The sequence below is a fragment of the Aythya marila genome (genome assembly GCF_965140915.1).
Source record: "Aythya marila genome assembly, chromosome: 16".
In the NCBI taxonomy this organism is placed as follows: domain Eukaryota; kingdom Metazoa; phylum Chordata; class Aves; order Anseriformes; family Anatidae; genus Aythya; species Aythya marila.
Window position 1 is genome coordinate 6399793 of NC_139057.1, and position 25738 is coordinate 6425530.

The window sequence follows — 25738 nt, forward strand, 5'->3', positions numbered from 1 at the left end:
ACAATAGATTAATTCATCAAGCTGTAACACGACCCTAGATCATATCCTTCCGGCGTTTGATTTGTCCTTTGTTACATAGAAAATAAAACTACGTTTCCTTCTTTATATATTAAACAACTTTTAAAAAAGGTAATCTTTATTTAAATACAGACAAAACCTGTAACCCTCATCAGCCCTTAAACAAGACACTTAATCAGTGGCAATGCTTAATCCAGCAGTAACAAAATAACCTTACATTTAAAGATCCTAATGAAAGCAAGTGCTGAGCTTATGGCCAAAGGAAGGTTCTCACACATGAAGCTCAGAAGTACTGTTTCACTAAGCTGCAGGCAGAATACTTGAATGAACACGCTTAAAACTGCACAGGCCAGATAATAACGTATCTGTAAGAATACGTAGTGAATTTTCAAACTTACAGAAGGTTTAAGCTCAGATTTTTTTAAGGATCTGTACTTCTATTGAATATGGGTCTGGGAAACTTGCATTGTTAGAGATAAGAAATAGTGAGTCTGGGTTTTTGAACTAAAAAAAAAAAAATAATTCAAGTGCTATATAACAAAATTTCTAAGTAAAATGAAGCAAAGTGACATTTCTGAAGTACATATATGAAAATTAATATGCACAAGTTTCTTTTTTTTGAGGGGTTACTGAAGGTGTCTATATCAAATTATTCTCATTTTCATGTGCTGCAGCACCGCCCCATTTTATAGTTGCAACGTAGATATTCCTTGAATTTGAGATTACACTTGTTAAGATAAATTCCAAAGAAGACAAGATTTCAATTCTGAGTTTTAATATCAGAACTAGAACACCATTGCTTCAATTCATCTAAACAGTTTAAAATTGTGTTTCAAATTCTTATAGCACAAGACTGGCTCAGAATCAAAGGTCCACTTGTCCAACTGGAGGAAAAAAGAAGACTAAAAGATACAAAACAGAGCTTTACTGAAGACGGCTTAAGGCTTCATTAAAATATTTGCCAAGTTCTGCTGTTACTTGTGTAATCCATTCTTTAAACAGACTTCAGTGGGATTGCACAGATACAATGCAGAGCAAAACTGGCTCTTACTGCCCAGTTTGAGCAAGATCTAGTCACATTATCTTTTGCAGGATTCAGAAAGACGGGAGAATACAATCCTTCCTGCAAGGATCATTTTATTCCGCACCCCAACTCCTTGAGTAAAATTAGAGATGACTTACAAAAATTAATGTCCCACACACTAATAAAAAATTAGCATGGGGCAAAACTTCATCCTGGTGTTCCAAGATTTTTCTGCCACGTTTGACAGAATTAAAAAAACGACAAGAAAACAGACACAGCGTGGCTCTCATCTAGGCATCTGTTGGCAGTACAATCAATACAAGATGATATAATGAATCTGGATAATCACTGTTTTGTAAGTGTGTCCTTAGTCTGTTGTTGACCTTCTGTACCAAAATCTAGCCCTGTAGTCATCGCTGCAGGTCATGAAGCCAGGATTGGTAGGAGAATGGACAATACAGCGAACAATGCTGTTATGCCCAAGAGAAAGAAGATTTCTCCGTTCAGCAGTTCTTGAATCCCAGCAGCAGAGACTTATGGTCCTTTCATCTGGAAGCAGCACGTAGTCTTCTGTGTGGTTGAAGACAGCTTGTGTTCTGTGTACTTGCCGTCCACTCAAACCAGCTCCTAAATATATGCAGAAAAATATTAACTCAAATATGATCTCTTTTAGGAAATTTGCAAACCTCCTATATCTACTAATTGCTGCAGACTATTAAAAGAAGCCTTATTTTCTCTGTTATTATACAACTTCCATGTAGAACAACTGAATCAATTACAGATATTCTTTTGTACCTATATACAGTGTGTATGCTAGAATTTAGAGTACGGAAGGATTAAGCACTCCAGCTGTGGCAATCAAGTCCAACCACTCAGTATGAGTGCAAACAGTAAGCTTTAAAAAGCAGTTTTACCTTACATCTTTTGTATGAGGCTTACAATTGTAACTAGCCAGAAAGACCACAGGTAGCAGGAGACAGAGATCCTCATTATCAATAATTTTCCTTTTGAATATCATATGGCATATTGTGTGACCTACCTTGGCCATACCTTTGCCCCCCCTTCATATAAAACGTGTTTCATATGCAGGCATTTATTTTCCAAGGAATAGACCTACTTTCTACCTTGTATTTTGCAAGGGTTTATTAAGGAGGTGCTGCACCCTGCTGGTTGAGAGCAAAAATACTGCTAGTGTACAAGGACTGCACAGATCCCAAAAGCTGAAACAAAAATTTTTCAGCATCCACTCCTCTGTCATGGTTCAACTCCCAATACTTAAGCACACTGCTGCTTCACCCTAAAGCTTCCCCAGTCACGTAACTGCTATTGCATGCAGTTTCCATCTTTCATAATTTCCCAAGTCCTGCTGAGATCAAAGCGTGGTATTGTCAGCATGCTGGAAGTGTGGCTACCTCGTGCATAATTTCATCCTGCAAAAAAGTACAGCTGCAAACATTTTTCAGAATATTGCCATGGTTTACTTGAACCATTTATTTACCCAAGAGTCTAATTGTTAACTGCCCCAATGTGGATTTTATTCCCCTGCAGTCCATGGTACTCTTCGGGCAAGAGGCCTACTCTATCCCAAAAAGGATTATGCATTACTTTTGATCCTTCGTTTTTATATATATGTATTTTTTTTTGCTAGACCAAGGGTGCAGTATAAACTGACAAGCCCAAGAATAAAGATTATCATCGGCAAGAAAAGCAATGAGGTCTTCCACCTTCCCTCCGAATACTCATCATTTCTAAAACACATTAAAGAAAAAATAAGGAACAAAACCTTCTGCACAAGTGTTCTAAACTTTAGGGGATTCACATTCCTATTTCCTTTTCCCTAGCTTAGCAATCGCTTCCCTCCAAAAGCAATGGCATAATGCTGGTAGAGAAGCCTCCAAAATTCTACTTAAGACTCAGCAGGTTGAAAGTGACACAGCTTTGACACAGCTTTTCTTCTTGATGTAGTTTACATGAAACGTTTTAAAAAATATGGGGCAATTTATCTTCAAAGAAGCTGTCTCCCCTTACCTTTAAGGATTAGTATTCACCAATAACAGACTTAATCTTTCAGACAACACTACCCCTGCCCCCCCTTGGTCAGTAGCTGAAAAAGAAGGTACTTGGAAGGTCACCTGCCACATACATACCTGTGTATTTGACCAGTGTTCGACCAGTGGATATCTCCCATAGTTTAGCTACAGAGTCTTTTCCACTTGACAAGATATACTTTGAATTTTTGGAAAAAATAGCTGAACAGACTTCAGCTCCATCATGCGCCTTCTCAAAAGTAGTGATACAGCGATTTGAAACACCGTCCCACAGTTTGATGCATCCATCCTTACTTCCTGTCACATACATGTTTGCACTTGCATTGTAATTTACAGAACAAATCGCATCTGTGTGCTGATCTTGAGGATTGCAAGACACAAAACACTGGAAAGTATTGATATCATAAAGTCGTAAAGTTGGGTGCTGGGTACCAACAAGAATGAAATCTCCCGAAGGGTGAAAAGAGATTGAACGTAACATCTCTGCTTCCTGTTTGATCAAAAATACATAATTGGTGTAAGTTTATTAAAAAAATAAAAATAAAAAGCTAAAATGTGTCAGTTTTGGTGGCATTAAAGTGCTAAAAATTAGTTACACTATCAATTCGCATGACATGATGTATTTCAGCAAAATGGAAAATGCTCTACATAGCATTAAAAAGCCTGTGACAGCCTACATTTAAATATACCACAATTTTTTTCCTAGAGCAGCTTGCTGTGCCCATTTATTTTTGGGATATTGCACAACAGTAGCAGAAGGTTTTGTCAGCCAGTCAAACCACCACATAATCCCAAACTCGTCTCTAGAACCATGATAACATAACTGACTTCAAAGTCACCCATATTAGATTAGGTCTGGATTAACAAAAAGCAAACAGACATGAGAGTCAAAGACTGTAAGTATACGTATCCGTTATGCACTCTTAACACAGAAATTGGCACGTCTGCAAATTTTGTTAGCTACATCCTCCTACACACCTAACCACCTACATACTCGGATGCAATTCAGCTCACTGATAGCTCAGTAATCACACACAAGCTTTGGTTGTTCTGAACTGGATGACAGTATCTAACCTGTATATATTTGAAGGCTCTTTTGGCAGAAGGCTTTGAATAGTCAAACAATTTAAGTGTGTAGTCCCTTGAACCAGATGCAAGGATCTGTTCTGTTGGGTGAAAAGCTAAACATGTAACTTCATCCACATGATCATACAGAGTCCGAATAACAGGATGATTTTCCATGTTTTGCTGTGCTGTCTCATTCATCATGACCTGCAACATGGAACAAGTTAGCGTAAGAAGGGAGAACATGCTTTTGACAGGTAATGCAGATTTTATACTTGATAAATTATCAGATAACATCCCCGTATCTTTACAAAGGTCAATGGACTTGCTCAAGAATGAACTAGTAGCAGCAGCAGTAAACTGATGCAAGAAAATGTATCACTTTCTTCAGGAAGGGTCCAAATCAAAATATTATATTGCCAAAAGAATTAAGGGAAGGTGTACCAACAGGGAAAATGGCAACTTTCACTCATATAGACTACTACTGAGAATGTTGTGTATATTCTGAAAAACTACACTTTTGAATTGTTGCCTGATAAGTGTTATCGGGAGAAAAAATAAAGCAAATAAATATGCGTTCTGGGAACCAGTACTGAAACAGCCACTGGATGCTGCAGAGGCCAGAAGAGGGTTCAAAGACAAGCTGTGTTTACACAGCACAGCAATTATCAACAACTATGAGAAGCTATTTCTGGCTCAGATCTCCAGGCTGCTGCAAGAAGTCACACAAGTATATTTGCCCTACATCTTCTTTCTTTTCTTCAAGGGTACTTTATGAACCACTGCTGGAAAGGAAATACAGTGAGACAGACATTAAGTCCAACTCACTGAGCCAGCCACAAGGCACAGATGTTGCATGAAAACCAGACAGCAGCTCAAGAATTCACAAAGTGGCTACGATTCAAGTCACATTTTACCTCAATAGGCATAGCACTTTTGGCCAGCATTCTCTCCGTATCAAGAATTTTTATTGAGGCATCGGCAGATCCTGTAGCTATTAACTGCCCATCTCTGCTATACGTAGCCACACGACATGGTCCCTTATGAGATGTGACGTAACAAGTCTCATATTCAGAAGCCTCAGGAGACATGGTCTGTACATCTGCATCAAATTCTAAGTCGATTCCTGTGCCTGGAGCTACTGTGTCCGACCGTCCAATTGCGTACTGAACAGCACTGTCATCATTCTCCATTCCTGAAAAGAGAATTTGACACTCGTAAACCAGGTTCACCTCCTCTTTAGACAGATAGGCTATGTCCAGATCTATGCTATAGACTTTAACAGCTACAGCAGTCAGGCTTTAAGAGACAGCCCATGCTGAACAAGGCTAAGCTAGTGGAACAGGTTTAGTTGTATAGCAATATTCATGATGAAAGCAAGGTAGTTTGGCTATATCAAAGCTGACTGCAGATCTGTTAAACTTAACTGTGAAAATACAACCATGAACATCGTATGTGTACCTAACTACTTAATACCAATCACTTACAGAAGTCATAGACTGGACTATAGTCAACTTTTTACAGAAGCGAGAAGCAAGCCCCAATGCTATTACGTGACATTTAAAATAAAAAATAGAAGCATTTACCAATTACTCTTCTTTCCATTTTACTGCATCAAAGGAGAAAACTCCACCCCACAAACTACTATCCTAGCATTGCTAATGGAAATTATTACTTCACACCCACTCAACAGATTTTTTTTGTTTTGCATGATGCTTCTACAGGACAAAGACAGTTCAGCATTGGAATTTGTACAACACAGGACATGCAATTTTTCAGCTACGTGCCTAACTGCTGTTACCAACTTCAACAGAAAAGTTGTTGCTGCTTTCATCTACAATCTGCGAGTCTAGCATGATTATTTCAGACAGACACAACGCTTCACCTATTTATACTCATGTAAATCAACTAGTTGAAGCAGCAGAACCAGTTCAGTTACAATACAGAGAAGACATGCTGTCATGGCTAGGCCTCTTCCAATAACCTAGACAGCTTGTTTCTACAGCAGCTCAGGAATTCTGACTACTGCGTGCTGCACAGACGTACTTTCAGAGAGAAAGGTATAGGGAGAGAAAAGGCAATACCTTTGCTGAGACCCCAGACCGTGAAACTTATTTTCTTGAGAGTGGTATATAGAAGCTAATGAAGATGGCCAGTGAAAAGACTTGGTCCCTCTCCAACACTTTCAGGAACAATCACAGAGAGCTGCAATTTAGTAATAGATCTAACTTCCTATTAGATCTGTGGACTTGGTGATCTTGTTTACTTGAGCATATTTTTAGAAGGTTGTCAGTCACCCAGAGGACCCTTGGCAGGTATTCTAACACGTTAAAAAAAGTTGAAACAAACATTCTGACAACGTTCAGTGACCTGTTTTGCTTTCAATGCACACAAGAATGAAACACAGAACTGGAATGCACCATAAAAAAGTAAAACACGGAGACAAAGGCTGCATCTAAATATATAAAAACTTTGTGGTATTACTAGAAATAAGCTGAAATACTGAAATGTATTGTCAGTAACACTAAACCCTTAATTCACACGGATTTAATCTAAGGATTTAGATACTGGACTTTTATGCTCATTTTTTCCCCCACCTTACCTAATTTAATCAGGTGCAGCAGTTGTTCAGATGGTGCACAGACTGATTGTGGTTTTATCTCATTTATTAAGCCATTAGCAATATTTATGTATCCATCATATAATAGCTGACTAATTATCAATTTATAAAGTTGCTGACGGTCTTTCAAGCTGACTTTTGTTCTATACATTGTGAGCAAGGAGTGCCTTGGAGGGGCCTGAAATAAAAAAGAACAAGAAAAATTATATATGATAGAGACGCATGACACAATTAAAAGCTTTAAATAAAACGCATCTGATGAATTGTGGTGCATAGATATTTAGTATTTGCTTAGTTCAGGTTAGATTCAGAGACTGAGAAATGAAAGAAAATGGGAGAAAACCGGTGAGCTCATTTACTGCAGAAATGAAAATCTGGCCAATAAACGGAATGTGAGCTGCACTAAGGAGCAACAACAAAAATAACGTTGTGGAGGGAAAAGATAGGGTATTAGTTCGAATTCATTCTGCGGGTATCCCTCGTGCTGGCACGGGCGGGCAGGTGGAGCCGGGCGGGCGGAGCTCGGGAGGCGATCACGGAGGGCCATGCAGGGCAGTCACAGCGCCGAGCCCGGCACCCCCTGGAGATTCCCGGCCCGCAGCCGCTGCCCGCCCGGCCAGCCCCGAGCCCCGGCCCCGGGGGGGCGATACCCGGCCCTGGAGGGGGCGTGGGGCAGCGGCTCTGAATGAGGGCGGGGAGGGCGCTGAGCCCCGGCGGGGCTGCAAGGGCCGGGCGGCTTCTAGGGTGGGTGGGGGGCAACACAACCCGGTGTGTGCGCGTGTGTGTGTGTGTGTGTGTGCAGGGGAGCGGCCCGGTACCTACCGACCCTTCCTTCTGCCTCCCTCGCTCTGCCCCTAAGATGGCGACCGGAGCGCGGAGCGCATCGATGGGCGGCGGCGGTAGGGGAGGAGGCGGCGGCGGCGGCCGGGCCCGCAGGACGCTGCGGCGCGAGGGCTGCTGCATCGAGCGCCCGCACATCGATGGGAGGCGGCTCTGCGGCGAGACAAGCGCGGCGGCGTCACGGCGCGCCCCCCCCCCCCCGGTCACGTGACACGTGACGCGCGCAGGGAGCCCCCGAGCGGCGGGGAGGGGCCGGGCGCGGAGCTCCGGGGGGACCCCCAGCACCCCCCCCACACACCCCCTTCCTCCATCCCCAACCCTTCCCCGTAGGGCCCGTGCAGCCCCCGGCCCGCCCTGGAGGTCATAGGAAGCGGCTGGCAGCCGGGATTCTTTTGTGCCCCGGCCCCGGGAAGCGTCGAGGTGGTGCTTCACCGGGTGTGCGGGCACCGGGGGCGAGTAACGGGGCTGTGGAGCTGGCTGGCAGCGCTGCTGCTCCGTGCTGCCCGCCTCCCCGCTGTGCTCACTGCCACGCTTCCTGGTCGGGGCAGGCTGAGAGCCCGTCCCGACAGCACGCCGCCACCCGCCCCAAAGTCCTACTCACGTCAGCCTCAAGAAACGGCAGTCGAAGCGGACGCGGGTCGAGGAGGGGCGCTGCCATGCTGCCCATGCCCCTTGGCAGCTGCCGCCTGTCACATGCCGCGGCGACACGACGACCTGACATCTTCTTTTTCCCTATCCTGTACCGCTTGTAAACACCAACACAACGGGGCGGCCTTCGCACTTGTTCCTAGCGATGTGGAGCCGGTTAAGAGTTGCCTTCGATTATGGTTCTTCAGAGACCTGACAAACTGAACCTCGTCCTGGCCGCTGCTCGCCGGCCAAGGTCCTCCTCACAGGTGTGAGCAAGACCTCGCAGCTGCCTGGTCACTGAGCCACCAGCGCAGCCCCTCGCTCCTTGTCGCGCTTGTCCTCACGAGCAGCGCCGCTCACCCGCTGCCGGTGCTGTCCGGGCTCCGCTCCTCGATGACCCGCAGGCTTTTAGAAGCTGCCACCGGCCTCAGCTCAGCACCGCTCACCTCACGGCGAAGCCAACCTGCGGGCCGAGCGTCCCCTTGGCGCGGCGCAGCAGGGCAAGGCGTCCCCTTCGCACTTGTCCTCAAGAGCCGAGGGCACGTGGAGCGCTGCCCCGGGGGCGAGCGTGAGGCGGCGAGGCCTGCTTCACCCCGGCCCTCCCGGCTCCGCGCGGAGCTGCCACCCGCGGGGCACCTACCTCGCGGCCACCGCCACCACACAAAGGCAGGCGGCCGGCCCCACTCGCGCCCGGCTTCACGCGAGGTGGCAGCACCGCGGGTGTGTGTGTGCGTGCGTGTGTGTGTGTGTGTGTGTGGAGGCAGCGAGGGCGGAGGCCGGCGCCTCGCAGGCTGCGGGACTAACCTGGGGCCCTTCCCCCGGCCGCCGTCGGGGCGCTGCGAGGCCTGGGTGCCCGCGGGGAGGGGGCGGCAGTTGTAGCGTTGCCACAGGTGGGTGGTCTGGACATACGCGATTTGCGTAAGGCGGGAGGCGGCCGGGCAGACTTTGCGGAGCGCCGTGCGTTAGCGGGGCGCCGCGCCGCGCACTTGGAGTACGGAAGGAGCCGGCGGCGGGGCAGGCGCTACGTAAAATACGCATGGAGCGCAAACACCGCCCCCGGGGCGGGCGGTCCGGCCCGACGCGGGATACGCAGACGGGCCGCCGTTGCGCCTGCGCGGTAGAGGGGAGGGGGGGGGAAGCGACGAGGCTCGGGCCTGACAACGAGCGGCGCGTTGAGGAGACGCCAATCGGTGGGCGGGGCGCTGGGAAAGCAGCCAATCAGCGGCGGCGGGCGGCGGGAGGGCGGCCAATGGCGAGGGGCGGTGGTTTAAAGGGTATTTAAGGGAGGGCCGTTTGAATTCAAACAGCCTGAGCGGCCGCGGCCTGAGGTGAGCGCCTGAGGGGCCGGCGGAGCTGGCCCAGGGTCGGGCCCTCCCCGCTCAGAGGCGGCCTGAGGGGCTGTGGGGCCGGGGGTGAGGCGTCTGTGGGGGAGGGAGGCTGGGCCCCGGCGGGCAGGAGGTGGGAGAGGGCCTGAGGTGAGGCTCTGCCGTGGAGCTGCCCGCCATCGCCGTGTTCTCGCCGTAGGTGAGGCTGTACGCGGGCCCTGCCCTCCTCAGGTGCCATGGACAAGAATACAAAAGAGAACCGTTCTGGGAACCCTGCTCGCGTCCCTAAGGTAATTCCTAGGCTGGTAGATGCGTTCCTCTTGATCACGCAGTTTGAGGCTCTTGTGACCGTTACTATTAAACTTACTAAATAACAGAGGGGGAGGAACACAAAACAGTGTCTTCTGTGTCTAGTAAGCCACAGTAAACTTTGTCTGGCAGTCTTTCTGTTGGAGAGCAATGCCCAAGGCTCATTATTTTCTATTACTACTATTTTTATTACTACTATTATTATGTGACCCTTGAACTGGGGAGCTCTCAAAATGATGAGGTGATTGAGGTGTAATGTAGCATCCTTTAGCTAGGGAGTAAATGTAAGTAGGTTCATTACTTGAGAAATGGCTTCCGCAGGAAAGCACTGTTAACGTTTGCATGCCTGTGTGGGAGTACTCAAGATCTCTGTGACTGAAAGTGTTTATATACAGAATTGCAGATGTTCCTATTCTTTTAACTTAAAAACAAGCATGCCATTGTAAAGATTTAAGACAACAAAAGCAAAACCTCTTCTTAATCGTTTGGATGTGAGTTGAACAAAAAAACAAAAATATATGTATCAGAGGTGTTGATGTGAGATGCCAATCATTAGTGTTTGAACTTAATTCTAGCTAAATTATGCTAGAACAGTTAAAGATTTCTTAAATATAAACGTGAACTGCCTTCACCTACTGAAAGCAAAAGTTTAAAAGCAGTCAACTGAACCTTACTAAATAAACTCTTTTGTTCTGCTGAACTTCTGTTGCGGTGCAAGGCATCTTAAAATGCACACCATTCAAGGGAGTAGTAGCTTAAAACTGTATATCAGTTGCAAATATTTTCTATAGTAAAGGTCTGATGGCTTACGAGTTTTTACTGCTATTCAGGCTTGTGTGGAAAAGTTCTATAGCCAGCTATAAATAAACATGCTGTTAACAAGTTGGCAGCTCTCTACAGGTAAACTTAATTCTTAAAATATAAGATGAGAATTCCCTAATATTTCATTTTTAACTACTTAATGTTTTTCCACCTCTGTACCTTACTCAAGTACAACCCACACCCAACTCTATGGTATGGGATCGTAAGGGCTATATAGTGTTATTCTATTACTAATGTACAATTGTTTCTTTCTGAAGACTGCAAATGCTGTTGTAGATGGCCCAAAACGTGTTCCTGTGTCTCAACATTCTGCCCAGAGCCGGGTATTGAACAGTGGAGGTCAAGCACAACGTGTTCTCTGTCCCTCAAACCTTGCCCAGCGAGTTCCTGTGCAATCACAGAAGTCTGTACCGTCAAACCAAAAACTGTCTAACAACCAGACAACACAGCAGCCCCGACCCAAGTTTCCAGTCCAGCCAATGGCTAGACCCCAGGTTCCAAGCAAGACCAATGAAAAACCTCAACAGGCTCCAGCACCTGGTAATTCTAAGGATGATGTACACATATTTATCAGTCTGTGACGACTGGGATATGTCCATGAAGCAGAGTGCAGTGAAGAAAGTGTAAAACTCATGCGGATGATGCGGGGGACAGTAATGTAGAGAAATAAGTGGTTGCACCCAGAAACAGAACAGCAGCATGTACTATAACTTAGATGTTACTGTACTATTTGTGTTGCCAGAATCAGGTATTTAGAGCCAACATAAGTGTTTCTTTCCTCTGGAAAGCTTACAGATGCTCATCAGTCAGCTGTGAATGAATAGAATCGGCACTCCTGCATTAGTTTCTCCAGTATGCATGCTAATCTGATACACAAAGATATTGTATGGGTGGGGGGAAGCTTGTTTAATTTCAAGAAGACTTGGAATTATACTTTGATGCAATTCTAACTATGTTGCTTTGCCAATAGTAAACTACACTAGTTTAGTTTTAACTATCGAATATAGTTGAATTGTAGATATTGCACAGAGGTTATACTTGTTCCTCGTGTGAGTTTGTGTTGTGTTGATTGGTCTATCTCATAAAGTTGTTTTACTTATCTACTTTATGCAGCAAAAAGTTCTGAGGCAGAAAGCAGCTCTAAACAGAAAAATGAAGAGCCTACGAAAAAGAAAAACGAAGAGAATAAAAAGTAAGTTGCATGCTGAAATTTTTCCAGCTGACTGAGTCCTGTTGGGTTAGGCTTGCTTTTAACTTCCAGAACTTTATGCTGCAACTAAACTTGCTGTGTTGTGCCAGTAGCTGCTGGCTACTCCAGTCTTTGATTGCTAAAAACAGAGGCCAAACGCTTCATAGAGGTAACATTTCAAAATGAAACCTTAGGAAAGTTTACTTGGACCTGATAATCCTCAGGAACAAGAATTTACTGTAATCTGAAGAAAAGCTTTTGTTTAATGCTTTTCCCATGAGAGAATTCTGATAACCACCACTCTAATCACAGCATGTACTCCTGGGAAAATATTCCTCCTTTATATGTGCAGGAGGCTGGAGTCTGTGTATGAAGTTAACTTGTATTAGGGCTAGCTTTAAAACAATTCTGACAATGCAAAATACAGAAGTGTATTGAAATGTGCCTGGCTTAGTACACACAGTTCTGTTATTCTTGTAAGGTGTGACTGATGACAGTATTTCTCTGCATAAGCTTTATGAAGCCAGAGAGTAGCTTTCAGGATCTTGTCAGAGGTCTCAACACATCGTCTGTTTGGCGGTGTTTCATTAAATCCCAAAATCTAGCTGAGATCACCAAGTATCTACTGAACAGGAACATTGTTTGTACATGCAGGTATCAGCTTTTGTAACTTAACTATCTCTCCTTTTGCAGAAGACAGTGGTCTCTTGACGATTTTGAAATTGGTCGTCCTCTGGGGAAAGGGAAATTTGGAAATGTGTACCTAGCACGTGAAAAGCAGAGTAAATTTATTCTTGCACTGAAAGTACTATTTAAAACACAACTTGAAGAAGCTGGTGTAGAACATCAACTACGAAGAGAAGTTGAAATACAGTCTCATCTTAGGTAAAGCTTAGTGAGCTATTTCTCTTTGCTTAGTTTATGCTCAAAAAAAAAAAAGAGCTTGTTCTTGATAACATGACAGTGAAAACAGCAATTTATTTTTAAACACATGACAACTTGAAACTAAGATTCTTACTATATTGCATAAAGAAGCAAGTCTTACCTCTGCTTCATTTGCAATGAAGCAAGCAATACATGGCAATCAGGACTGTACTGTTTTGTGTGGCATTTATATTAAATCATATGTCCTGTACCTATAAGTATTATAGTTGTACAAATACCTTGTTCAGAAAAATCTTTAAATCTTCTTGCAGGCATCCCAATATTCTCAGACTATACGGCTACTTCCATGATGTTACAAGAGTCTATCTTATTCTAGAGTATGCACCCCGTGGAGAAGTCTACAAAGAACTTCAGAAGCTTACCAAGTTTGATGAACAAAGAACTGCAACTGTAGGTCATTCTAGCTGCTTGTACATCACTTGTTCTTATCTGGAGTACCTGAAGCATAAAGCTATCCAGATGAAATTCTGTCAGTGGTGTGAAGCTGACTCATGAGATGCTTGTTTGTTGATGCACTTGTAATCTATTTCTCAATATGTTGAGAAGACAAATTACTGCACAGCATTACTTAAACTTAACAACATTCAGTGTTGCCCAATGCTACAAGCTCTTGGTCATTTCAGGCAGAGCCTGTATTATTTTACTTCAAGGGTGTAAGGAATCATTGCTTAAATTCAAACCATTAATTATGCTTAGGATATACTATGCTCTAGACAGCAAAGCTAGAATGCTGGTGTCTTCATGCTTGACAGATTTGTTTTCTTTCTATTTGCAGTATATCACAGAACTAGCAGATGCCCTATCATACTGCCACTCAAAGAATGTGATTCATAGGGACATCAAACCAGAAAACCTGCTGCTTGGCTCAAATGGAGAATTAAAAATTGCTGACTTTGGATGGTCTGTGCATGCTCCATCTTCTAGGTAAGAATGCAATACATAAGTTATACAGTGAAATACTTATGTGGTGAAAATGAAAATGCTAGATTTCTTGTTAAACTTCTAGTTATGGAATGGAGGCAAATGTGAGCTTCCTAAAATACTGGGGGAAAATATCCTTTAAGAACTGGGTTACTGCAGTGAGGGTCTTAACTGGTGTGGCAAAGTGGGACAATATTCCCTCTGCTTTTTGTGTATTTCAAAACTTGCTGAACCAGAAACAAGAGGGTTGGGGCAGTGTACTGGTGGAGGCTTGTAGTGGTTCCTGAGGTGACAGATGAGAACTTCCATTGAAATACCACACACCCAGAATATACTTAGGGTATATTTAACTAAACTGAAAAAGGAAGCCTGTCTGACCTGTGAGCTGGTGGGAGGGGAAAAAGAAGGGCAAGACTGGCTGCAGTGATTTTAAATGCTTTGAAGCAAAAGTTTTTTAAAAAAACAAACCAAAAAAAACCCAACACATACAAACAAAAACAAACCTATTGCTGGAATGTCAGTGCTGCTGAGTCCATCTGGGGTAGACTGCACTGAGGTATAGATAACTTAACTGCTGGCATTAACATCTTGATTTTTCCTAGAACAGATATTAATTGCTATAAAGGGTAAATGATAAACTGTAACTTTTTTCTCAGGAGAACAACTCTGTGTGGGACACTTGACTACTTGCCTCCTGAAATGATTGAGGGAAGAACACATGATGAAAAGGTGGATATTTGGAGCTTGGGGGTTCTGTGTTATGAATTCCTTGTAGGGAAGCCACCTTTTGAAGCAGCAACATACCAGGAAACCTACAGAGCTATTTCTAGGGTACGTGCCACAACTTACTTAGACTAGCTGAATTTTGCTTTCAGTTCTTCTCTTAAAGCTTAACTACAAGTTGCCTTGAGGAAGGGCATGTAGAACTAGAACTATAGTAAGATATAATGAGATGTGCACAAAACTAGGCTGCTAAAACTGTCCTCAGTCACTCCAGAATTACCTGAAGAGATTTAAGACTTTGCCTGGCTTCTTGTTTCTGTCCTGTTTCTGCCTGCATCTGAATATCCACCTCTTCATAAAGCAACTAGTCTTTTCCACCTTTAATTTCTCTGGCTTATAAAATTTAACATTCAAGGTATTAAACTTGATTTTTTTTTTTCCTGTTCTGTGCTCTAGAAAGGTTCCAGCAAACTAGTCTTGTATTTGAAATACACTGAAAAGTACACTAGCACTAGCTTAACATCTACATGCAGCAAGAACCTTGTTTTCATCATAACCCTGTTGAAATTAAATAGGCACAGTGCACATCCCACAAGGCTGACAACTTTTCTTCCTATCTGTGCCTTGGAGGGTGGAGCCCTGTGGCTCTTTAATTTTGATTAGTACCCAAGAACTTTGCATAATCTTTTGTTTCCTTTTACCAGGTGGAGTTCAAGTATCCTGCATTTGTAACAGAAGGTGCAAAGGATTTAATTTCAAGGCTCCTGAAGCATAACCCATTCCATCGGATGCCGTTGAAGGATGTACTTGTTCATCCCTGGATTACAGCAAACTCTACGAAGTTGCCCAACAGCAGAAAGAGTGATGTTACTGCCCCACCCAGAACGCAGTCTTAACAAGGATAATCTTATTGGATCAATGAGAGGAGTTTTGTACTGTGACTGCTGTAATATAATAAGAAAAGCAGGTCTTGGAATCCAGTGGCAATAAGGAACACAAGTCTTTAGGTTGGTTGTCAGCTTGAACTTATCTCAAATTTCAGTGTAAATCTATTTGAAATCTATTTGACTTCTAGCTGGAGGTTGTGGAATACTTAATATACTTGAAATATAACTACATGTGGGCCAGGTTTAAGTATTATGCTGTTCAAGGCCTTTATGATGTGGTCTGTCATGGTTATAGATCATTGTTCCAGTACCAAGAGGCAGTTGTGATTCTGTCTTATTGAACAGTGCAATATCCCAGAGATGCCTGCCTATGAACTCATTGGGCTGCTAAGGGTATCGTACCTGTGGTGTAATCTGAAACTGAGTCAGGTGAATGCATTTGTGTCCTGAATGATGTATGGATTTTGTCTCTAATTTTGCCTTAAATGTGAGCACTCAACGTTTAAAATAAAGACTTGTTATATATTGTTACCAGCATGGTACTCTTATTGCTTCTGCTGCCTCCACCTGAATCACTTGTCTTTACTGTCATACTACAGTACAGCTTGGCTTCACATCCATGATTACAGAGCAAGGTTTTTTCTTGGTTGAAAAGTAAGCTGATATCAAAGTGCTGATATTCTTGAAAGAGTTGTGGCTACTTTTCTTCACTCACCACACAGTACTAAAAGGTAGGAAATAAATGGCATAGCATTAAGAAGCTTCTTAAGACACTAAAAGATGTTTGCAATTTTGAAAAGATAGAGATTTTTAAAAGAAAGCGACTTAAATTGTGGTGCAACTTGTTTGTAGACAAGGAAAGACATTGAGAAACAAAACATGCAAACCACCTCTTTTCTAGTAAAACACTTCAAGCAAATGCTATGAGAAAGCAATTTATTGTATTTTTATTAACATAAGACCTTAAGGTCTCCTTCACTATTTTACAAACCATTTAAAAAATGATTTTTTTACAAGCAAGGATTCTAGATTTTAAAATATATATTCTCAAATTAATTTAAAATATACTTTGCAGAAACTTATCTAAACAAATTGTCAGTTTATACAACTATCTTATTAGTAGGTAAGCTGAAGTCTGGTCCCAACTTAATGAAGCCCTCTTCCTTTACTGAAAGAAAAGCTCTAGTGCTGATGCCTTTTTAATAACTTCTAGGTGCATTTGCTTTAAACAATTCCCATTTTAGAGCAATACTTTTTGGAAAAGGAAAAGAAGCCTGAAGCCTGTATCCTACTTCTCTAACTTTAGGACAAAACACCTATTTTGTTTAAAACTAATTGATCAGATAAAAAACAAGAATCTCATCACTTAACTATTCTGAAATCATTGTTACCCTTAGCTAAGAGAACAGTGACCTGAACAGCTAGAGGATATATAGAAAAGAACATGTTTCTTAGATCAGGGGCAACAGAGCTCATTATGTTTACTCTTAAGATACACTGTCTGTCTACTTGACACTTGGTATCTCCACTCACTCCAGAAGGCAGCAGGTCCTGGAAAGCTAGGGAAGTGTTGGTTGCATGTAACAACACAGTAACCCTTCACTTGTTTATCCTGCAGGTTTTTACTCACTAAACATCCAGCAATAAACTTTCATTTAAGTAACAATATAATATCCTGATTTATCAAGGGTAGAAGGCAGAGCTTCCTTCAGGGACAAGCTGATATGAAACATTCTAATTATGGTTTAGATAGCAGCAAGGTAGTTAGCTCGTAGAGGGTGCTGTCAGCTTCAGCAGCCATGCAGCAAAGCAGGCATAGAGTGGGACAAATCCTGTCTTTTTAATTTTTTAAATAAGCTAGTCAAAATGGATCTGACTGCTATTCCTTGTACACACCAAACAGCAGAGCATTGGCTCTGTATCCTAACAACCAGCTGTGCACAACAAGCTGTGCCAGAGGATTGAGCATATAGCTCCCAGGGAAGCAGGCCATACTGCAAGGCTGAGTTGGTATGTCCTGTCAAAGGTTAGTATTTTGAGAAGTGTTTATCTATGTAACATGTCTTTGTGTGTATGCTACACATTAGAGATCAAGTCGGTGTACCTGCTCACTGGCAGCGGTTTCCATTTTAAGACATGGGGCTAACAGCACACCCTATCTGTGACAAAGCCATTGCCAAGGTTTTCAGGAGGTAGGCTCTAATAACAGCTTGCTTCCACAGGACAAAGGAAGGAAATGTCTCTTCATATTTCCCCGTTCTCTGATGAACCAAGGGGTAGAAATAGTACAGAGGTGTAAGTACATATGTAGCTACAATTTATCTTTCTAGAGTGTGACCTCTCCTTTCTCACTTGTGATCTCAAGAATCCTCAGAGCACCCATCCAGTCTCCGGGTTGGACTTTCTGAATGGTAAAGGTGTTAGAGTGTAATTTAACATGTCTGAGCTGCATTAACAGCTTGCTGACAAGAAGAGAAATGACTTGCTCCTTCTCCTCTAGGGCCTTCAGCACTATTCCTTCTTCACGATTCACTAACATGGCAAAAAACAAACAATTTTAATGGCCCAGGTAGTTTTCTGCCATTTTAGTTCAGTCAGATTCCTGTACAAAGAGCTCTGTGCCAGAGCCACCTTGGTACAAATGACAAGCATAAAGACGGAGGCAGACACTGTAAAAAGAACAGACCTGGAAGGAGGAGCAGATCTAAAAGATTCTTGGATCTGGCTTCAGTCATCTCACAGAAGCATAGTCCTAAGTCTGAAACTCAGGTTTACCATGGAATGTTAAGCCAAGTACCTAGTTTTGAGATCCAGTCTTCGGTTAACAGAGTAGTATGTATTACACCTCTAACTGGTACATTCAGCAGACAAAAGCATAACAACATTCTGACAGAATGTCATAATATTCTGTCATATTATTCTGTCATAATAATATTCTGACAGAATAACATTCTGTCAGACAAAAGCATAATAATTACTCTTGATATCTGAATTGTAGTGTCTGGACGTCAGTCCCAGATCTGAGATTCATCCACAGGAGCAGGAAGCAGTTGTGGTCAGTTTTCAGAAAAAAAAAAAAAAAGCGTCCCCAGTACAAAAGTTAGGCCTCAGTACATGAAAAACCCATAGATACCTTGCATCTGACTTGGTCTTTGGAATATGTTCACACAGGAGGTAATTCTGGTTACACTGATTTCGCTAAACTCAGGATCTCTTAGTTTATAGCATTAAAAAAACAAAAAACAAAAAACAAAAAACAAACAAAAAACAACCAACCTTAGAAAGGCCAGAAAAGCATATTTTCAAACAACAAAATCTTGAAACATGGAAGCAACACAAAGAAGCTGTAGCTTCAGAGAAGTACATGAAGTACATTACCAATTCTAGCTAAAACAATTATCACTGTGCAATAATTAAGCATATGGGTACTCACTAAAATTAGCTTGGCATGGGTGTTGGATTGGAAGACCAGGATCATAACGTCTTTTATAACAAGAACTCCTACATACTGCCTAAGATCCCAATATATATTTGCTTACCAAAAGACCTATTCATATAGTAGGATATTGTTTAATCCACAGACTATTAGGAAAATAAGATTATTTCCCAGTAATATCTATGCAGTAATAAACTACTGCTGCAGCTGTATTTTGATATGAAAAAAGTTATAGTCCAAAAAACTAGATTATAAAGACCCAGAACTGTGTGTTCAAAAGACTGTTCATTGTCAAGCATTTATATTACCACTTGCAGTGGAAAACAGATATTTTAACAGCTATTTCTGAGGGAAAAAAAAAAAAAAAAAGAGGTGGCAAAGGGAAAAAAGATAAGGGCAGCACTTTTCACTGCATTACATTTACCTGAAAGAACAAGTGAGAAATGCAAGAGAAGGTCAGCATTAACATGAACCCAAATAAGTATTTTAAAGAAATTTATCAATCTGAAAAGCTACATGAATATTGAACATTAAAATAATAATAATAAAAATAGTAAAAAACAAGAAGAAGTTATCATGGATTTGGGGTAGGTGGTTTGAAGAAACCAATCTTCCGGCAGTATCGGACAATAAATGGCACAGAAACTATAGTAATGCTGATTCGTACCGGAGCAAACAATTTGTGAATAGCATATGCCAACACAAAAGTGCTTGTACCAGCAGCCATTTTAGATTGCAGCGAGGATTCACTGAAACCAAGTTTGAAGAGAACTGCAGTCATATCCACACCACTGTGGAAAAAGAAAATAAGAATTCTTAGCTTATTTTAAAATTGCACAATAAAGAAGATTTAAATTAAGAGTATTGTTTACTCAGGGAATTTAACATGATGTACTTCCAACTCTGGAATTTGTTTAATTTTACATGTTAAATAACAAAGAACAATGAACTCTTCCAGCAGTAACAGCCAAATTATTTCTATAACAATAGTACATATAATATATTGAGATGCACTTCTTTGTGGTTGTTTTTTACACTGGCCATGTCCCTATGAAGTCAAACATCCTCTTAGCTATACAGCTGTACAGATACAGCATGGAGAATGTTCAGCACCATCCTCAGCATTTCCTACCCGTCTCTGTTATCTGGCATTTTATTTTTTAACCTGATCCTCTGTTTTAGTGGCTGTTGCCTTCTGCAGTTTGAATGGAGTTCAGCACCCAGAAAAATAAACTTATCTCTAAGCTCCAGCACTTTCATACAGCTCTATCTCTACAGGCCATGCTACTGCTTGAGAACAAAAGATATCTCTGCAAAACAAAATAAATTCTTCTTTAGTTACTCTTGCACAGTCTCTACTCTGTTGTTTTCACCAGCCCACCACAGTCAATGAACTTATATAGAATGACCAAGCAAGTTTATATTCACTCATACCTGATTGGAAATTAGATCCATTTATGCATCAATCAATATCCAAAATTCAGAAGATTCCTGTATATAGCTCAAACAAGCACAGAGCACATCTCTTTCCAGAAACAAGCACAATGGTAGAATATTTTTCTTGTCTAAACCATTACCTAGAGGCTATACAGTCAAACCGTACCTTGACACAGCCAGGTAGAAGATTCCTAGAGATACTAATGAAATTCCGACATGGAATGAAACCCCTACGGCACCATATTCTTTGAAAACTTTTTTCAGCTGCTGGGATTTATTGAGTTTCTTGTTTTCACTGCTGAGATCTGTGGCTGCTTTGTCAGGGGATCCACCCACATCCTAAAGAGAAAACAAAACATTAATTAGCATTAAGTACAATATTATATTCTAGTCAGTTGAGCAGATTTGAAAGAATGAAGCAATTGGCTTGTGTACAGTGCTACTTGGAAGGCTTTGGGAAAGACAGTAACATGCTTTTGCATTTTCATTTCAGGATAGTTGATGCCTGTAGGCCGAGTCCATACAAGTTCCCATTTTCCAACTATTCACATCAAACAGGTGCGCTGAGCGTGGTGCAAGTTCTTACATAATGCAGGTTCAATCATTAAAAGAATTGTTACGGTCCCAGCCTTCCATCTGATCCAAACAGGTGCCGCGGCACACTCATGCAGCTTTTGAGGTGAGACTGAGGTGCCAAAGAGATTTTTGATTTAGCTTTGTACAACGAATTCTCATTAACACAGCTTGGCAATTGATGGCACTGGAAGCCTACATGATGGCACACTGATTCCAGCCTACTAACAACCTACTGATAGAAGAGGTCCAGCATTCAGGCTCCTACAAAGAACCCTCTGTAGGTTGGCTGACAAAAGGAAGAACAAGGGGAGTGCTACTGCTTTTGGCTCATTCTTGGACTTGGCAAGATTGTCAGCTAGAACTTATTCTGATTCTTGTATTTTTAAAATTTCCAAACATAATGAATAATGTTAGATGTTTTTATTTTTATTCTTTTACTTTGGCTTATGAACCAAGACAATACGTGAACAGAACTGAAACTTGACTAAGAAAGAAAAAAAAAAAAACAACAAACAAACACAATACAACAAAAACTACCAACAAAAACTCACCTAACCTCTTTTTTGTTAAAACCAGATTTAATACTAGACAGTAAATGAAGAAACAAGATTCAAATACTTATTTTTAAAACAAGCTCATTAAGCAGAAGACATGGTTCACAGGTAAATAACCTTAGTACTTCCAGCCACGTAACACTGTGGCTGTACTACACTGCTGCAACTTTACCACGTACAGCAGTGTTTCTGAAGTCATTCTCACTCTTCAGTTTTATTAGAGGGAAGGAGAAGTAGTTCTGATTTTAAATTCTGTTCCATAAAATTTAGATACTGAATTACGAACTGGGACTACTTGAATTAACCAAGCAGAACAGTCTCATAACACCTACTGCCAAAAGCAGCACCACCTGCCTAGCCAAGCACACTCAGTTATTCAACAGCATGATTTTCCTAAAAGCCGGGCATGGTTCGAATGGCATTTTAGCTTTTAACACAGTGGTTTTGTCATCCAAAGAAAGATGGGCACGATCTATTTAAGAGCCCAATATGAGGACTGATTTCAGAGGAAAACATTTCATTTCAGGTGCCAGGGAAACAGGAGCTGACTGCCCACGGAGGTAGGTGCACCCCGGGCCGGTGCAGCACAGACACGTTCAACAAATGGTTCTTAGGAACCAAAACCCAGCTCCTTCTCCCTTCACCCGTGCTCCGAGCCCCCCACAGCTGGCAGTGTCTGGGTGGTGCCGAAGCAGGATGCTGAATAAGCCAAGCGCTACCTGGACTGCCCCGCACGGCCCCATCCAGCTGGGCGAGGAGCGCAGCCCACCAGCCACACAACCTCCACCCCCATCACCCCAAATCCCCTCTTCTCACCCCAAAACAGCCCCCGACCCCCCCTCCCCAGCCCTGTGGTGCCACCTCCAGGCAGCTCGCAGGGTGCGGAGGGGCCGTCCCCGCCGCCTACCTTGGCCGAGCTGCTAGCGGCAGCCCGCAGCGCTACGAGAGGGGCCGGCGGCGGGCTGAGGGGAGCCCGGCCCGGGGCAGGGGGCGGGCAGCAGCGGCGGCGGCGGGCGGCGGAGGCGAGGGGGGGCCCGCGGGGCGGCGGCGGCCCCGTGCGCAGCAGCAGGCGGAACATGGCAGCGCCCGGGGCGTGCGGGCGGGCGCTCAAACCTGAGAAACGCCGCAGCCGGCGGTGGCGCGGGCGGGCGGGTTCCCGGAGCTGACAGCGGGGAGGGTGGTGGCGGGCGGGCTCCTTCTTAAAGGGGCAGCGCCCGCCTGGGGAAGGGGGAGTGTTGGGGAGGGGTGCTCGCTGAGGTGGGCGAGGCCCTGAGGTGGGACGGGGCAGGGTGAGCTTGTTTTGGTGTCCTGAGGGGTGTCCCGTGGCACCCCGGGGCGCAGAGGAAGCCTGCTGACAGGGAGAGGCATCACATGTGAAGCCTTGTTGGCAGACCACAACCCTAACGTGCAAAATAAGAATTAAAGACACCAATAAGGCACAACCCCTGTGGGACAAGCATGGGAGGTCGTGGGGAGGTGGCCCTGGCAGAGGGCTCCCTGTGTCCCCATGAGATCCATTTTTAACTTCAGTTGATGGGAAAGATCCATCCATGGCGGACTGGGACAAGCCCGTAGCGATTCCTGGACATTTGTCATGTAATTCCTGGAAATTTGCATTTTCATTCCAGCACATTTGTGGAATTTGTGGTGTTTCAGCCATTTAACTTTCCAGGAGGGCCCAGGATGTACCCTGGGGTGCATCAGTTAAGGCACTGCTAGCCAGTCAAGGGAAGGGATTCTCTTGTCATTGTCACGCAGTCATCAGTGCTGGTGCAGCCTCACCTCGAGCACTGTGTGCAGTTTTGGGCAACACAATGCAAGAAAGAGGTAAAACTGTTAGAGAGACTCCAAAGAAGGGTATGCAAGATACTATTCAGAAAAATAGAGAGAAAATATTCAGGAGTGTCTGAAATCACTTGGTTTGAACGCTTGGCCTAGAGAAGTGGAGGCCAAGGGGAAGCCTCATGGTGGCCTGCAGCTCCCTCACGAGGGGAGCGGAGGGGCAGGTGCTGAGCTCTGCTCTCTGGGGACAGCAACAGGACCCGAGGGGACGGCATGGAGCTGGGACAGGGGAGGGTCAGGCTGGGGGTTAGGGAAAGGTTCTGCACTGGTCAGGCACTGGGACAGGCTCCCCAGGGCAGTGGTCACGGCACCGAGCCTGCCAGAGTTCAAGAAGCACTTGACCAACACTCTCAGACACATGGTCTGATTTTTGTGTGGTGCTGTGTGGTGCTAGGAGTTGGACTCAATGATCCTAGTGGGTCCCTTCCAACTCGGTATATTCTATGATTCTATGCTAGTGAAAGTGGCTTCATGCCTGCTTGTTGACCACTACCCTGCACAATACCAGGGCTTTCACAACCCCACTGACCGCAGCTTCCCCAAATGGTGGCTCCTTGCCATCACCAAAACGTCTTACTACTAGCAGAGGGTAAAAGTTGTGTAACCGTATTGCTGTGCAGACATAATGCATCAGCCTGCTAAGTTCTGGCAATAAAATACTCTTTTTTTTTTTTTTTTTTTTTTTTTCCTAGTTATTCAGCATTTTCTCTTCAGGCCAGTTGTAGTTTTTACAGTGGTGTAAGCACATAGAGCAGTACAATAGGGGGACTGTGTCAGATAAATAGGAGGTTCTCCCTCCGGAAGAGCTTGCAGTTTAGGAGTACAAGCTGAAACGGCACAGGACAGCACTGAATGGCACAATGCTGAAACAGCCTGGTGCACAGCTCTCGTTAAGTAGGATGCACCACAGAACAGATGGGTTTCGAGGAGTGTCTTGCAGGAAGAGAGGGAGAGAGCTTTGCATGCATTAAAATAGTCTGTTCAGGGCAAAACAAAGAGCACTGCCAGTTCTAGGGTTTTGCGCTTTCTTTAGTTCTTGTTTCATAAATCTAGTCTCTCTCTGAATGCTTTGCAGAGGAATAATTTCTCAGAACATGGTTTCACATATTTATTATGTTTTTCTATTACAGTTCCAAAGCAGTTCGCTAATGTGTTTTCTGTGACTATACACTAGCACCACCTGAGCAGAAAGAAGACATTAGCATGGCAGGGCTGTAATCATAGCACACTACAATTTGGGCAAAGGTTTGTTTCCTGAATTATATCAAATCCTGTGAGTAATGTCACTCAGCATAGGAGTTGCCAGTTAAGTTCCACTGGCATGGAGTACCACTGGGCTCTTTGCTTAGTAGCTTTCAGCTCCTTTCAAATCAGATCGAGGAACTTGGAATCATAGCTGCAAGTTTTGATGAAGAAAGTACTGAGAGCCATGTTTCTGCCTGAGATTATCCTGAAATAAATTTGTAAGCAGGTGCAACAAAATGCAAGTGTTATAGTCCAATACGTTCGGGATTGCCAGTGCAAGTGATGTAGAGGTGGTCTGTCCATATGCACTGCAGACTTCCCTCTGTCTGGCAGATGCTTCAGATCCATTGCCTGGTAGATAACACAGAACTACTCTCCTGTGGCATATGTTTTATGCTGTGGAAGGAAATCTAGAAATCCTGGGAAAGTGGAGAAAAGAGCAATAGGTCAGTTAATGAGGCATAAAAGCAGAAGAGTTGGCAGTTTTAAACACTCTGTCTGGCTGTCTGCTGCCTCAAAAATCTCAGTGGGAGATTTTGCTTAGAAACAGGAAGCAGCAATACCAGAAACATCAAATGATAGATGCTCATTGAAAAGCAAGCAAACACCCTGGCTTAAGATACTTTAATATAGACATAGTTTGCAAGCACAGAGAAAGGAACTAAGAGATTGCCAAATACAGTATTTAAAATGTAAGCAGAAGATGCATTTCAATTTCACTGAGGCAAACTTTTTTCTGTAATGGCCATTCTCACATAATTTGTCTCAGAATTGTTTGTCATGCTTTTATCAGAAATTTTGTAATGAAGTAACATAAGGATATCCTTTATCAAGGTATCTATTATAAAGCCCTTACACTTTTCCTCCCATAATTTGACTTTTTGAAGGAAAGATTTCTCCCGACAGTTTTACAACTCAGTAGAAACAATGGAAGAATTGAAGTATTCCATGACACCAATTTCTGTAACTGGAAATCCACCCTGAAAAAAAATAATCCAGGGTGCAAATCCATTGGTCAGTCTGTGGTTTGCCAACAGCGCAAGCTAAGTAATGCCATTGATACTTGTGGGACCCTGCAGTGAGCTTATTCAGGAGTGAAGTTCATTTGTAAGGATAAATGTGATTAATAATTCAGTAACTGCTAACTTTTAATAATGTCTCAGTCAAACCACAATGATATTTTGATGACGAGGAAACCTTAGAAGTCTTCTAAGTTTTATAAATTGTATGACAGCAAATTTGTTATATGTTTTTCAAATCTTTCCACCTCCTAATAATCTAG

The 25738-nt window shown here is 43.2% G+C and overlaps 3 protein-coding genes across 4 annotated transcripts; 1 reads left to right on the forward strand and 2 right to left on the reverse strand.

Moving 5' to 3' along the window:
- Window positions 1-160: 160 nt before the first annotated feature.
- CSTF1 (cleavage stimulation factor subunit 1) lies at window positions 161-9310 on the reverse strand. 2 transcript variants are annotated; one of them, XM_082773556.1, is made up of 8 exons: window positions 9050-9307; window positions 8217-8708; window positions 7598-7768; window positions 6758-6953; window positions 5073-5350; window positions 4165-4362; window positions 3190-3580; window positions 163-1669 (listed from the first exon to the last, which is right to left on the reverse strand). In XM_082773556.1, the coding sequence occupies exons 2-8, from the start codon at window positions 8334-8336 to the stop codon at window positions 1410-1412; spliced, it is 1614 nt and encodes a 537-aa protein (XP_082629682.1). In that variant the 5' UTR covers window positions 8337-8708; window positions 9050-9307; the 3' UTR covers window positions 163-1409. The 2 variants fall into 2 exon arrangements, with proteins under 2 accessions (XP_082629683.1, XP_082629682.1); XM_082773557.1 differs by lacking the exon at window positions 7598-7768 and having other exon boundaries at window positions 161-1669; window positions 8217-9310.
- A 265-nt stretch (window positions 9311-9575) lies between these two features.
- Window positions 9576-15996, forward strand: AURKA (aurora kinase A). Its single transcript, XM_082773581.1, has 8 exons — window positions 9576-9860; window positions 10959-11241; window positions 11815-11893; window positions 12584-12775; window positions 13087-13225; window positions 13611-13759; window positions 14413-14587; window positions 15184-15996. Exons 1-8 carry the CDS (start codon window positions 9807-9809, stop codon window positions 15373-15375), a joined length of 1263 nt encoding a protein of 420 aa, XP_082629707.1. The 5' UTR covers window positions 9576-9806; the 3' UTR covers window positions 15376-15996.
- Window positions 15997-16294: 298 nt separating this feature from the next.
- FAM210B (family with sequence similarity 210 member B) lies at window positions 16295-22921 on the reverse strand (the record flags this gene model as incomplete). Its single annotated transcript, XM_082773392.1, has 3 exons — window positions 16295-19593; window positions 20406-20578; window positions 22277-22921. The coding sequence occupies 3 exons, from the start codon at window positions 22919-22921 to the stop codon at window positions 19377-19379; spliced, it is 1035 nt and encodes a 344-aa protein (XP_082629518.1). The 3' UTR covers window positions 16295-19376.
- Between the last annotated feature and the right edge of the window lie 2817 nt (window positions 22922-25738).

Bases quoted from the DNA above. Each gene is read 5' to 3' on its own strand.
- AURKA (XM_082773581.1), top strand. From the start codon at position 9,807: ATGGACAAGAATACAAAAGAGAACCGTTCTGGGAACCCTGCTCGCGTC. The intron at 11,894-12,583 runs GTAAGTTGCATG...CTCCTTTTGCAG, and splicing joins AAAAACGAAGAGAATAAAAA to AAGACAGTGGTCTCTTGACG. The intron at 14,588-15,183 runs GTACGTGCCACA...TCCTTTTACCAG, and splicing joins CCTACAGAGCTATTTCTAGG to GTGGAGTTCAAGTATCCTGC.
- CSTF1 (XM_082773556.1), bottom strand. From the start codon at position 8,336: ATGTCAGGTCGTCGTGTCGCCGCGGCATGTGACAGGCGGCAGCTGCCA. The intron at 6,954-7,597 runs GTAGGTACCGGG...TTTTTATTTCAG, and splicing joins GGAGGCAGAAGGAAGGGTCG to GCCCCTCCAAGGCACTCCTT. The intron at 1,670-3,189 runs GTATGTATGTGG...GCATATATTTAG, and splicing joins AACACTGGTCAAATACACAG to GAGCTGGTTTGAGTGGACGG.